This window comes from Odontesthes bonariensis, chromosome 3 (assembly GCF_027942865.1).
Source record: "Odontesthes bonariensis isolate fOdoBon6 chromosome 3, fOdoBon6.hap1, whole genome shotgun sequence".
NCBI lineage: Eukaryota > Metazoa > Chordata > Actinopteri > Atheriniformes > Atherinopsidae > Odontesthes > Odontesthes bonariensis.
This window is the reverse complement of record NC_134508.1, coordinates 22,364,277-22,377,703: the sequence shown is the minus strand read 5'-3', so window position 1 is coordinate 22,377,703 and position 13,427 is coordinate 22,364,277. Positions and strand designations below refer to the sequence as shown.

The window sequence follows — 13,427 nt, the reverse complement described above, 5'->3', positions numbered from 1 at the left end:
TTTTCTGCTCATGTTGATCTCTCTGCAGGTTACTACGGCAGCAACTGCACTGACGTGTGCTCACTGAACCCCTGTGAACATGGGTCACGGTGCACCAGGAAGCCAAGCTCCTCTCGCGGCTACAACTGTGACTGTGCCAGAAACTACTTCGGCCGATACTGCGAGAAAAAGTAGCTGTCCACATTTATCTTAAACTCATATCAAAGGACATGTATGATGCACTGCGTGTTTCATTCCTCTACAGATAGAGTAAACTGAGAGCGTTTGTTTCTACAGGACTGACTTGCCATGTCCAAGAGGTTGGTGGGGTCACAAGACCTGCGGCCCCTGTAACTGTCCGACAGACAAAGGGTTTGATTCTGACTGCAACAAGACAAGTGGAGAGTGCCGCTGTAAGGTCAGTGTGCTGCTCTGAATTATTCATCTGTAACACACACTACCGGTTCCATCACCCAAATGAAAAGGAAAAAAATTACAATATGAAAAGAATATGTGTTACAGATATCACAACAGGGCGAGCAATATGAATGTCTGAAGTATTCCCTCTTTAATGTGATGTTTATCTGTTCTGTTCTATGAGAAAAGAAGCAATAGGAAAATGTTTCTTTGGATTTTTTTCATTTCCTTGGGGCAATCGTGATATGAATATATATGTATATATTTTTTTTACTTTTTGGTTTAATTGAGGTGTCAACTCACGATAAAAGGATCAAAATAAAAAAAAAACTAATGTCATAACATATACTCACTGCATACCTAAACCGAGTGGTTGAGATGTCTCTGCCCGGTTTACTTTCACATATTTTTAACAAGATACTGTGTAGTCACTGAATAATCCGTGATCTGCCAAACAGTAGAACAGGACAATTAATGGTTAATCCAGATTGATTTTTTTAAGAGTCTGAACTCATTTGTCTTGAATTCATGAACTTATAGAAGCATGTTTAGAGGTGATCTTCACCATGGATAAGATTGGACTTTTATAGTTCCACTCTGGCTGGAGCGTCCTCTGTCACTCGCAGCCCAACATGTACCGATGACGTGACAGCAGTGCTGAGTCTTGCGGTTACAAGCAGAGGTTGACGCCATGGAGCATGAAAACTGACAGATTGTGAAAATAAATTGTCTCCTGGCTCTGTGCCAGTCTCTTTGTCATAAAGCTATGTCAACAGTTGACAAAGGTTATTACTGGAACTTTTATTAATGTCACAGCAACCTATTTAGATGTCTCTGGTGTTGTTTGGACACACAAATCTGATCTGCTCGCTGTCATAAAGATCAGCACAGAAATGATGTGTCATTGAAAGAAATTATATCACACTGCATAAGATGATGGGTGACGTTATATAGATTTATCTCAGTGCACTTCGATGCAAATCGATGTCATGGTTTCCTTTGTTTTAGCACAAATCTACAAAACATTTAGTAGTTTGAACAAGTGTTTGAACTTCTTCAACCTTTCACAAACTGATCATTTTCAGTCAGAAACACCTGGACTTGCTTCATATTGTTTTGCATTGAACAGAGGGAAAATCTGATATTTATATATATATATATATATATATATATATATATATATATATATATATATATATATATATGTATTTATATATATATGTATATATATATATATATATATTTTAACAAGCAGTTGGAGCTTGAGTTGTCCCATAGGGGGAAATTTGACAAGTATATAAAAAAGAAGAAGGCCAGCCCTAAAAAAAGAAAAACTTGTGTCTCCCATCTCGTTTCCAGGACAACCACTACCGGCTGGAAGGCAGTGACACCTGCCTGCTGTGTGACTGCTACCCGGTCGGCTCTTTCTCCAGAGCTTGTGACAGAGAAACGGGCCAGTGTCAGTGTAAAGCTGGCGTCATCGGACGTCAGTGTGATCGCTGCGACAACCCGTTCGCTGAGGTGTCTGCTAACGGCTGCGAAGGTCAGAACCCATAACTGACAATCACTGAAATGGCTTAGTTTTAAGAACTGTTTCTTTATAGACACATATGTATATTAGAGAATCTTCATTATTTTCCCTCAACTCTCCACCCTGCCTGCTCCTTCTTGCTCAGTAATCTATGACAGCTGCCCTCAGGCCATCGAGGCGGGAATATGGTGGCCCAGGACTAAGTTTGGTCTCCCCGCAGCGGTCCTCTGTCCCAAGGGAACTGTCGGTATGACGTTTTTTTGGCAGCTCCTCTAATTACCATATAATAATGGCAATATATGAAACTTGCCTCAAGCCGTCTCTCGGCCGCAGCCTGTTCCTCACCCCTCATGTGAAGACTCTGCCTCTTCTTTCTTAGGCACAGCCATCCGACACTGTGATGAGCACAAGGGCTGGCTGCCTCCCAATCTCTTCAACTGTACCTCAGCCGCCTTCATCAAGCTGAAAGCCCAGGTGAGCGGTCTCCCTCTGCCAGTGTAAGAATGAACTTAAAACTTCCGCGTCATGATCCTTTAAGGCGTGGAGAAAAAAAGTTATTGGAATTGTGTACCTGAGAAATGAGGAGAGTTAAGGAGTCATCAAAATGAGTGGGATTCATCGTTGAGATATTTTAATTTGATTGGACAAGGAGAAAGTGTCCTTCTTTAGGCCAATGATACAATTGTCCTTTAAGACACTAAATGGTTGTTTTAAAATGTCCTCCTCCAGTCTGAAAGGTTTTCCCGTAACGCAACGCTCCTTGACTCTGGGCAAGTTCAGCAGACGGCAGCCATGTTGGCCAACGCCACCTTGCACACAGAGATGTTCTACGGCAGCGATGTGAAATTGGCCTACCGGCTCACACAGACTCTGCTGCAGCACGAGAGCGGCCAGCAGGGCTTCAACCTCACGGCTACGCAGGACGTCCACTTCACTGAGGTGAACAACCGTATGAAACCCCTAACAAGCGCGCAGTTTGTAACTGTAACTTTGCATTGTTGTGATTCTTGCAGTAAACAGAACTCCTGCCTGGTTGGACATCACAGCCTTTATTGTAGTATCTGCAGGGACAACATCACACTTCGTTTCGCTCTCTGCTGTCGTATCCTGTTAAACTGAACTCTCGCTGCTTTTCTGACAGAATCTGGTCCGCGTGGGCAGCGCCATCCTGTCTCCAGACACACGGCCACACTGGGAGCTCATCCAGCACACGGAGGGCGGCACTGCGGCTCTGCTGCGCCACTTTGAGGAATACGCAAATGCATTAGCACAGAACATGAGGAAGACCTACCTGAGCCCCTTCACCATAGTCACACCAAACATAGGTGAGCACAGTGTTTGCAGTGTAAAGGGATTATTTTCATTGCTGATAAATCTGCATGTTTCTTACTAATATTTGTGTTGGTCAGTAAATTGAATGTTTGTCAGACTTTTCCTTCAGATTATGGGCACAAAATAAAAAGTCGATTGATCGCTCGAACATTGTTTGATTTAGTAAAATTTTGTACACAACATTAATAGACATAAACCAGGAGCATCTCTTTTGTCAGCGCTCTAAGAAATCTCCGGTTAAACAGTCGAGTCCATTTTGAAGCTGATTCTACACGTTTGTTTCCACAGTCATCTCTGTGGACCGTCTCAAAAAGATGAATTTTGCTGGAGCCAAACTCCCACGGTACCAGTCCCTCAGGGGCCCGCGTCCTGCCGACCAGGAGACGGCCGTCACCCTCCCCGATTCAGTCTTTCAACCACCGCTGGATACCAAGGGCCACAGACACCTGGATGTCTTCCCGGAGTCCTCGCTGAGGAACCGCTCGGCTAACAGGAAGAGACGCCACCCTGATGACAGTCAGCAGGATGCCGTTGCCAGCATCATCATTTTCCACAGCCTCGCCTCGCTGTTACCAGAGAGCTATGATCCAGACAAGAGAAGTCTGCGGTGAGAAGTCTTGTAAAGTTCTGTTCTCTCAAATTATATTTCTAAAGCTTCGAAAAAAAATTTGAGCTGTTTTAATTCTTTGCCCTCTAACTGTCTTGGAGGAAATGTACAATGAACCTGATGTGCAAAACACAACAAAATGATAAAGTAGAAATACTGTACAACACACGATTAGATTAAACATTTAAAACATGTTGTTCTGTTTTTTTTTTACAGAGTACCAAAGCGTCCGGTCATCAACACACCAGTGGTCAGCATCACCGTGCACGACAACGATGAGCTGCTGCAACACGCACTGGACAAACCTATCAATGTGCAGTTCCGGCTGATCACCACTGAGGAGCGCTCCAAACCCATCTGTGTCTTCTGGAACCACACCATACTGTGAGTACAAGGACACGCACTCCATTAATGGCTGTGGGCTGTATGAAGTTGTGTTCTTCTCACGTTGTGCTGTGGCCCTTGTGTGTCACCTCAGAGCTGGAAATGGCGGCTGGTCAGCAAAAGGCTGTGAGGTGGTTTTCAGAAACAGTACCCACATCAGCTGCCAGTGTTATCACATGACCAGCTTTGCTGTGCTGATGGATATCTCCAGGAGGGAGGTGAGTGAAACAAGACGTCACCAATAACCAAAATTTGTTCTAATTTTTGTGTAATTGATCAGCTGAATGTGATGTTTGCATCAGAACGGGGAGATCCTGCCCATCAAAATCTTGACATGGAGCACAGCTGGTGTGACACTGGGCTTCCTCTTCCTCACCACAATCTTCCTCTTGTGTCTGAGAGCCATGCAGTGCAACAAGACAAGTATAATCAACAACGGAGCCACTGCTCTCTTCCTCTCCGAGCTCATCTTCATCCTGGGCATTAACCAGGCTGACAACCCGGTAATAACTCAGCTTGTCGGCTCGTTTCTCCTTCCTCTTGTCCTGATAACTTTCCAGGTCTGAAAACTTTTATCTTTCCTTTTTTTCCGGCAGTTTCTCTGCACAGTCATCGCCATCCTCCTGCACTTCTTCTACCTCTGCTCTTTCTCCTGGCTCTTCCTGGAGGGGCTGCACGTCTACCGCATGATCAGCGAAGTGCGAGACATCAACTATGGACCAATGAGATTCTACTACCTGATTGGCTGGGGAGTGCCAGCCTTCATTACAGGTTGGACCCTCCCTATATCCCTTCAAAACAAAGTAATGGGTCTGCTGCACATGGGAAAAAGCCTGGAAAAATCCTTCATCCTGTTTTTGCCGCAAAGTTTCTTTAATCTGTAAAATAAAAGCAGCAGGTTACGGTTTGACTCTCGACACAGTCAAGCAGGTTTATAGAGACAGGAAATGTGACAGAAATATATAATGTAAACCAAAATAAAATGGAGATGTCTTTTAGTTTAATACTTGTCAGAGCAGAAATGAGACAAAAAAAACAAAAATTAATACATGAGACCGAGACTGCATTTAGATATTAAAATAATCCTGATTCCAGATTCGGATCCACATCAAAAGTTAATCCTGTTTACGTTTGATCGTGCCCCAAACTAACTATCACTTTCACTTTACTGTCTTGATTTAAACTGTCTTAAAACATTATTTCTAATGAGAAGTTTTCTTTCTTTCCTTTATCATTTAGTCAAAGTTATGCTTATGCTTCCCGGCAGCAATAATATAGATCATTTGTTCAAATCAAATCAAGCCGTCATATACAGTCAGAAAGTGTGAAAAATGCTCCATTATAAATTTTTTAAAAAACAGGGTTTAATTGTCTATTAAGAATTAGCTGTTAAGCTAACCGTTTATCAAGATGTAAGCTGACAAGTAAGCTGTCTGGTTCTACTAAAGCTTTTTGTGTCGTTGTCTCCAGGTTTGGCGGTGGGACTGGACCCTGAAGGCTACGGGAACCCTGACTTCTGTTGGCTGTCCATGTACGACACCCTGATCTGGAGCTTTGCTGGACCCATCGCCATGGTGGTGTCGGTGAGTTTAGACTCGTCATTATTCACGTACAGTTTAACAGTAGTACAAAATCCATATGGTTCATCCCTGTCACAAACTCCTGCTGTTTTGTAAGTTGTGATGTGTTTGGGTGTTGTATCCACAGATGAACATCTTCTTATACATCCTGTCATCCAGAGCCTCGTGCTCACAGAGACATCACAGCATCGAGAAGAAAGAGCCCCGTGTGTGAGTATCTCAGCCCTGCAGCCAACACCGTTGACATGCTACCTGTCTGATTATCATTGCTGCCATGGATGTTAGTTTGTTTTCATTTTAAAAGTTGTTGTTTTTTTCGCATTTATAATAAGTTACATTACTTATATCAAGTATTTGCAATGTTTATAATAATGCGGCTGTTTTTCAGTCTGATGTTACTGAACCCCTGATGTTTGTTTCGGTGCCTTCTGGTCGTTCAACGTCAGCCTCCATCTTCAGATACGTGTTTATGAGTCCTCCTCACAGCTCCTCACTAAATTCTCTGTGCCTCATCCTTATCCTGCAGCTCAGGCCTGAAGACCGCAGGCGGCATCCTCCTCCTGGTTTCCGTCACATGTTTTCTGGCGCTCCTCTCCGTCAACAGCGACATGATCATCTTCCACTACCTGTTCGCAGGCTTCAACTGTGTGCAGGTGAGCCCTCAGATTCACCCTGGAGCATCTTAAAAGGCAGATATTTGTCGTTGTGCTGACTTTCTTCCGTTTCGTCTCGTGCCATTTCAGGGTCCTTTTGTTTTCTTCTTCCGCGTCGTCTTCAATAAGGAAGCAAGGAATGCGATGAAATACTGCTGCAGCCGCAAGCGCCCGGATCACATGGTCAAGTCCAAAACCTCTGTGAGTTCCTATCCACAAACGCTGAGGAAATATTCTCAGTTCAACACTTTTTGGGTGTAGAGCTCAGCTGTGTTTGGAATTTCAGTTAAAAAAATCAAAACTGTTAAATGGATCTGTTGTGTACCAAACAGTTAGGTAGCGTTGATATATCATTAGTATTAGTATCAGTTCTTCAAAAGCAGATTGAGGTTTGAGCTTAATCCCGAACATCCTTGAGAAAACACAGTTTTGCTCCTGTTTTTTAATCATATTTAAAATTCATTTATTTATTTGGTTTTGTTTAAAAAAAAACACTAAAGTACCCATAAATATTGTTTTTATTACCATCAAATTAATGGAAACTAATAAATAACCAATTTTCCAAGAAAATAAACATCTAATTGTGACACACTGTGTTATTTAAATTGTACATAATTTAAGATGAATTTATTTGTAATGACATTCATCTACTGTCTGTGGTTTTGTGTCAACGGTTAAAAAGAATGCCAAAACCTTTGCTGCTACTTTTCCATGTGATTGCATGTCTGTGTGATCGTGAACGTTTCTCCAATCGGGTTATGTTCTGTCAGCCACACGATACAAGAGAGAAAAGTGTCCACTTTTTTTTATTTACTTGGCAGCAAACTTTAAACCACTTAAATTCATACAGATCAGTGTCAAGGTAAGATGTTTCTACATCAGTGGTAAGATACCACTCCACTCCTCTCAGGAACAGGGTCTGGTACCGCCTTCAGCACAAGGCAGTCTCAGTTGAGACTGATCTCAGTTGTGCTTCTACAGTGTTAGAAAGTGCTCAGTGATCAGAGGAGGGGTTAGCGTTGCTTTCTCCTAACCTCCAAGAATCTCTTGAAGACTCAACTCTTCAGAGAACACATCCTCTCCAAACAACTCCAACACCTTAACACACTTGACTTGCTTCTGTTCTTGTTCTACTTAAACTCTTATTTAGATAGATTCATTTTGACTTGTTGTTTTCTCACTGTTTTCTCATTCATGAGAAGAGCATCTGCTAAATGATGAAATGGTAATCCTGTTATTCTAATGTTATCCTGTTATTAGGGCTATAAATCCAACACAAACTACACGGACGGCAGGCTGTACCACCTTCCCTTTGGCGACTCCAGTTTATCTCTGAACGGCACCATGCAGAGTGGCAAGAGCCAGCAGAGCTACGTGCCATTTGTCCTCCGGTGGGGAGCCCATTTCAGAATAACGTGAATGTGCTGTACAATTTGACTGAGGGAAGGAGTAACATTAGTCTATTTAATCTTTTCATTCAGGGATGATGGATTGAATAACAGCCAGGCGCACATCGCTCTGAATGACCACACGTCACTCTTCCAGGAAACAAAGGAGCACTTGAATGGTAGCGTTGCCATATGTCATCTGTGAATTACCTCACCGGCTCTGTTTCTGTCACTGGAGTCACTTTATCCCTATTTATATCTCGAGCATAGATCACGACAGCGACTCAGACAGTGATCTGTCTCTAGAGGATGACCAGAGCGGCTCGTACGCCTCCACGCACTCGTCCGACAGTGAGGACGAGGGTCCACTCCCACCAGAGGAATGCTGGGAAAACATGGCTTCCAATGGTGCCAAGAGACCCCAACCACATGGTAAAGATGGCTATCTGAATTTTCTCACAGCTTCTGTTTCTCATTTATCATCTCTAATGTGAAATCATCTGATTGACATAGTTACTCTCTCTGAGTGATCAGGAAAACCAAATAGTAATAATTTCAATATTTCTCGAGCAGTTTGGCAGAATTAAATTGCTTCGTGCAAGCTGCACAATGTTTCCTCTTTTAATGCAAAGTCAAATGTTAAGTTTACATTTTACAAAGCCAGCAGACATTCTGTAAGACTTTTTTAGGAGCTTGTAAATACCAGTTGAAATGCAGCAAGTTCTTTGGGTTTTTAAAAGTGCTGATTGATGTTCATTCTTCAGGAAATTGGATTCTTACTGTTGAGATTAAGAGATTTATTTCACTCCTTGTCTATGTTTTCCAGACAACAATTTAAGTAAGATGTACTGGCCTGGAGATTACACAGCAGTGGTGGATGACGGTGAACGTGCAGGTGGAGACAGACTTAAGATGGAAACTCCAGATGCCATCCTCAGCCGAAACTCTCGGACTTTATCAGACGACAGGTCGCAGGACTCCCTGCTGCTGCCTACCCTGCCAATCTTCAGCACACACCCTCACAGAGGTAGATCTGCACCCAAATTAAACACCTGAATATATTACGTACGCTTCAAACCTTTTTTTAAATATCAATACTAAGTTTGATGACAGGACTTCAATGTCAATGGATATTAAAGCCCCTGTCCAGCAGTTTGTAATCCCTGTAAAAACTCATCTGTGCTCCTCGAAATTGCACTTTTTACTTTTTTTTTTCCAAAAAAAGAAAAACAAATAAATAAGAAACCCTCTCATGGTCTTAGTAATTTGCACTAACTCTTCACCGTCTTGGTCCTTCAGTGATCTGGGATCTATGAATATACTAATCAGCCCCGCCCTCATCTCCTCCCCTCACACTGCTCTTAACTGTTTATTTTACACTCTCCTCTGGTTATCTCTGCTAATATCGGGGTGATTAAGCTGTAATGTTTAAAAAAGAGAGTGATTCTCAAGAAAAAGTTCAATTTCACAAGATAACGTGCAAGTGGAAGCATCAAAATGATAAAGTTTTGACTTTCAACTGTATTAAAAAGGCACTGCTTGACAGCCAAGAGCCAAGAGCAGACCTAGTTTCAGAGCCAGTTCGCTCTTTAGTTACCGCCTGAGCACTCAGCACTAAGGTCCCAGCTTATTCTGCCAACAAGCTAACAACCCTTCAGTTAGTTCTTAGCCAAGCTCGTGGCTCTCATGCTCTTGACTGAGCAGTCCAGCTCTCTTCCAGCTGCCGGCTCCCACAGCTCGCCTGGCTCGCTCAGCTCCTTACACAGGTTTGCTTGTACTGTCTTCTCCATCCAGATTGTGCTAACTTCTCCTTCTAGCTTGCTGGCTTCTTGTTTCATCAGTTTCTCACAGTGCATGCAAGTTAACTTTAGAGCCCCACCTCAACAGTGCTTCCTGAAAACAGTCAACATAGAACATACAAGCTGTCTGACCTCGATTGTCTGATGACAAATTCTCAGTCATTGCAGTTGGTGGCTGATTTTGCCCATGATACGTCTGTAATACTGGGAATAAATAGATTTTTAAGAATGAATAGATTGAATTTCTTACACATGCAAAGTAAACCAAACCTTACCGCTGAGTTTGCACTGACACATCGCATCTTATTTTAATCCTGTCCAGGAATCCTAAAGAAGAAGCAGCTTTCTCCTATTGTAGAGAGGAACGGTCTGCATCGTATCCACAATGAACTGTGTGAAAGCGCTCCGGGATCAGCATCCCCACAGGGATCCTCCTCCAGTGATAACCGAGCCGGTCCGGCTAAACCCGGTCTGCCTGATCAGCTGAACGGCGTTGCCCTGCGCATCAAGGCGGGGACGGTGGACGGTGACTCATCAGGATCAGAGTGAGTATCAGCACACGCTTTGATCCGAAACACCAAAATCAGACGAGGACTGCAAGAAAAAGCGTTAAATCCTAAGTGTTGTTTTCTGCCTGTCAGTGTTTCCCCTGTTGTATAACTGTTCACTCATTCAATGTTGTCCAGCTGTCTGCGTCATATAGTTTGTGCCGCCGCCCCCCTTGATTGTACTTGTTGGTAGTCTGTCTCATCTTCATGTTATACTCCTAATGTGAAGCCAAATGAAGACAGCACTCCTCCCCCCACAGACTAAAAACCAGTGTGTAGAAACCTGTAATAACGGTTTAATTTCACTGCACTCAAAACTTAGAAGCAATGTGAGTATATTTTAAAGGACAAATAATGTATTATTCATAATTCAGAACTTGTCTACTTTGTATTTCGTGCTTATGAAGCACACAGAAGTTCCGGTTTTGTGGACATGCAGCTCCAGCTTTTTATCACTGCCTGAACCTGCTTGATCCAAATCGATTGTGCAGCTTGAATCAACGCTGTCGATACAAACCACCAAAGCAGCCTGACGTTGCAAACAACTGAGCTGTTTCCCGTTGTGAATAAGAGAGCAGAGCCTCTCAGTAGGCCTATCACTGCAGGTTTAAGATTCTGCAGTGCAGACAGACAAGTTTTCTCAGACTCAGTTTAAAAAAGTTTTTATTCAGTCTTCTTCATCAATCTACATACAGTTCTCCATGGCTGAGAATTGTGTGTAGATTTGTAGTCATAGCAGAGTCATTCATGGGTAGCATCTGAGATCATTGTGGAGAATATGTGTAGACTGATGAGAAAGGAAAAAATACAGACAGGATGTGAACATTTTCCTGTGGCTTTATACACAAATGTGTCTCTTTTTTTCATTTGAAGCTTAACATTTTTAAATTATGGTTCATATAAAAGGTCTGATTAGATTAAAAATAAGACGAGACATCTGTTAACAAATATAATGTTCAGGACAAAAATGTTTTTGCATCATTTTACTTATTTACTTTACTTTTTAGTCTATAAGTATCTGAAATGTCCTCCAACCTTTTCCAGAATTTCCGCCCCCGCTACAGTTTTACTGCGTTGACATTTAGATGAAACTAAAGGACTGCCTCACACAAAACCCTTTCGCTACAGCTTGTCTTGTTAAAAATGAGCAGCATGTATAAAGTAGAGCAGGACTTCCTGAAGACGCGTAGTGGAGACACAGCGTGAACCCCATTTGTCGACATGAACTTGTGTATTTGTGTCTTTTAATGACATGTATCAAAAAGGTGTTTTAAAGTACCTGCAATGCACTAATATGGTCGTACTAACAGTAAAATACTGTATAAATCATAGTTACTAATTAATCTTCTTTGCCCCCCTTCTCTTTCCAAAAATCACAGATTTTTATTCTTTAATTTTATACCATGAAGCTCTGATCCTCATTTAAAAACAATCAGGATCACTGTCTTCAGAACGGTGCATCGCCCGCCCCCCCACGTTGTGTGTATGTGTGTTTGTCTGTGTGGAAGTCTTTCACTTCACGTTTTTTTTTTTAATTTATTTTCATTTATTTTTGCATCCTCCTTGTGTTGTTCCTGCATTCTTCTCTCCCTCCATCTTGGCCTCACCCTCCTCCTTCACCTCGTCACACCTCCCTGTTTTCCCAGCAGCCACTGCAACACCTGCATGTGACCTCGCTGACGGAGAGGTGTGTCTTTGCAGGTCATAGAGCATCCTTCCTCAGCAGTGACTGAAAGCCACAAGTAGCGGACCTCTCCTTGAAGTCTGCTGGAAAAAGGAAAAGAAGGAATTCCCCCTCGTCTTCATGATTGCCGTGAGTGGGTGTGTGTGTGAGTCCGTGTGTGTGTGCCAAACTTCAGGAGTTACTGCACACTGACAGAAAAAGTTTCCCTTTAAAGAATTTGTTTTGTTTACATACTTGAAGCAATGCACTTTTTTTTTGATTAACTGCCCAGATTGGTTGGTGGTCGTTTTTTTATTTTTTTTTTATTAATGATATTTTCCATTTTTGTAGATTTTTTGTTTTTTTTTCTGTTCTGGTTCCAGGATAAATGTATTGTTTTGAAGGCCGTGGAACAGTAAAGATGTCGTGCTGTTGGCCTGGGTCATTTAATCGTAGACTTGCAAACATTCAGGGAAATTTCCTTTTTCATGCGGAACCGTTTTGTGTTGTCTCTCCGGTTGCTGTGTGAGCTGCTGGCGTCTGTGCCAGCTTGAGGAGGTCACACTCAGGTTATTGAGTTATGTCACGTGGCTGAAATGTCAAAGAGGCACAGGACGGTTGAGTGCGGGTCGTTCACAGACGCCGAGGCTCTTTTTGTGTTCAAGAACGGTGAACTGAACTTGAAAAACAGGAGAAAGAATCTGCCTGTTAACAGACGCTCCACGTAAGCTATGTCTTTGTCACTGAGGGGCTGTTTCCAGAAGGAACAGCTGCACAGACTGAAAGCTTTCAAGAGGTCGAAACTGCATGTGCAGAGGACTCAAAGGACTTTTGATACATCCTTATGTTTTGGTAAATCACTGGGAGCACTTTTTTTTTTCTTTCTTTTTTTTTTTTTTACAGACGCTCTCATATTTCTTCATTGTATCATTTGTTTTGAGTTCAGTGACTAAACAGCTGTATTTTATAGATTAGAAGCAGAGCTTTGTCTTTTGTAAAAAAGAAAAAAAATACGCAGTCTTGTGCTGCGATTCTATTTGAGCTGTAATCCATTTTTTTCTGTACAGAGTGGCCTGTAAATGAATCAAATACACATCTTGAAATGTAAGTAGGAATCACTATTGATGCTCGGGAGGAAATGTCCTTCATGAGTTACCGTTGTCAGTCGGATTGATGTGATATTTGTTGACGCCATTTTTACAAACCATGTGAACTTAATGTATAAATTCCATGCCATAAGGATCAACACTACCACGTCAGTCATGGTGTTATAACACTGATGTCCAAACACTGGATTGTCTCTTTTACTCTGCTCCTGTTTTTGTCAATTAAACTGTTTTCTACCATGTGTGGCTTATTTTGACTTTTGCCATTGCTTTTTCAGAAAGTTTTTGCAAGCTAGTTTGACATAAATATGTCGTGGTTATAGTTTAAAGGAGGGCCCAAACACACAGGGCTTTAGTGAGAATATAAAGAAAGAAACACAAAGTTCTGCATGGTAGTTCATCCAAAAGTCCAAAGCATACTGGAAAACAGGGCAGGGAAA

General features: G+C 42.2%; 1 protein-coding gene across 2 annotated transcripts in view; it reads left to right on the top strand.

Moving 5' to 3' along the window:
- Positions 1–13,227, top strand: part of celsr2 (cadherin, EGF LAG seven-pass G-type receptor 2) — a 69,567-nt gene extending 56,340 nt beyond the window's left edge. Inside the window, exons 13-34 of one of the 2 annotated variants that reach the window (XM_075461024.1) lie at positions 29–170; positions 277–397; positions 1,756–1,939; positions 2,073–2,174; positions 2,307–2,401; positions 2,657–2,866; positions 3,069–3,252; positions 3,548–3,866; positions 4,083–4,250; positions 4,345–4,468; positions 4,553–4,753; positions 4,847–5,021; positions 5,721–5,833; positions 5,958–6,040; positions 6,357–6,483; positions 6,574–6,684; positions 7,744–7,874; positions 7,965–8,050; positions 8,142–8,303; positions 8,698–8,898; positions 9,993–10,215; positions 11,920–13,227. In XM_075461024.1, coding sequence (XP_075317139.1) covers positions 29–170; positions 277–397; positions 1,756–1,939; positions 2,073–2,174; positions 2,307–2,401; positions 2,657–2,866; positions 3,069–3,252; positions 3,548–3,866; positions 4,083–4,250; positions 4,345–4,468; positions 4,553–4,753; positions 4,847–5,021; positions 5,721–5,833; positions 5,958–6,040; positions 6,357–6,483; positions 6,574–6,684; positions 7,744–7,874; positions 7,965–8,050; positions 8,142–8,303; positions 8,698–8,898; positions 9,993–10,215; positions 11,920–11,926 — 3,269 coding nt within the window. In that variant the 3' untranslated portion in view covers positions 11,927–13,227. Of the gene's footprint in view, positions 1–28; positions 171–276; positions 398–1,755; positions 1,940–2,072; positions 2,175–2,306; positions 2,402–2,656; positions 2,867–3,068; positions 3,253–3,547; positions 3,867–4,082; positions 4,251–4,344; positions 4,469–4,552; positions 4,754–4,846; positions 5,022–5,720; positions 5,834–5,957; positions 6,041–6,356; positions 6,484–6,573; positions 6,685–7,743; positions 7,875–7,964; positions 8,051–8,141; positions 8,304–8,697; positions 8,899–9,992; positions 10,216–11,867 lie in introns of both variants that reach the window. The other variant, XM_075461023.1, reaches the window with a different exon arrangement.
- The last annotated feature ends 200 nt before the right edge of the window (positions 13,228–13,427 follow it).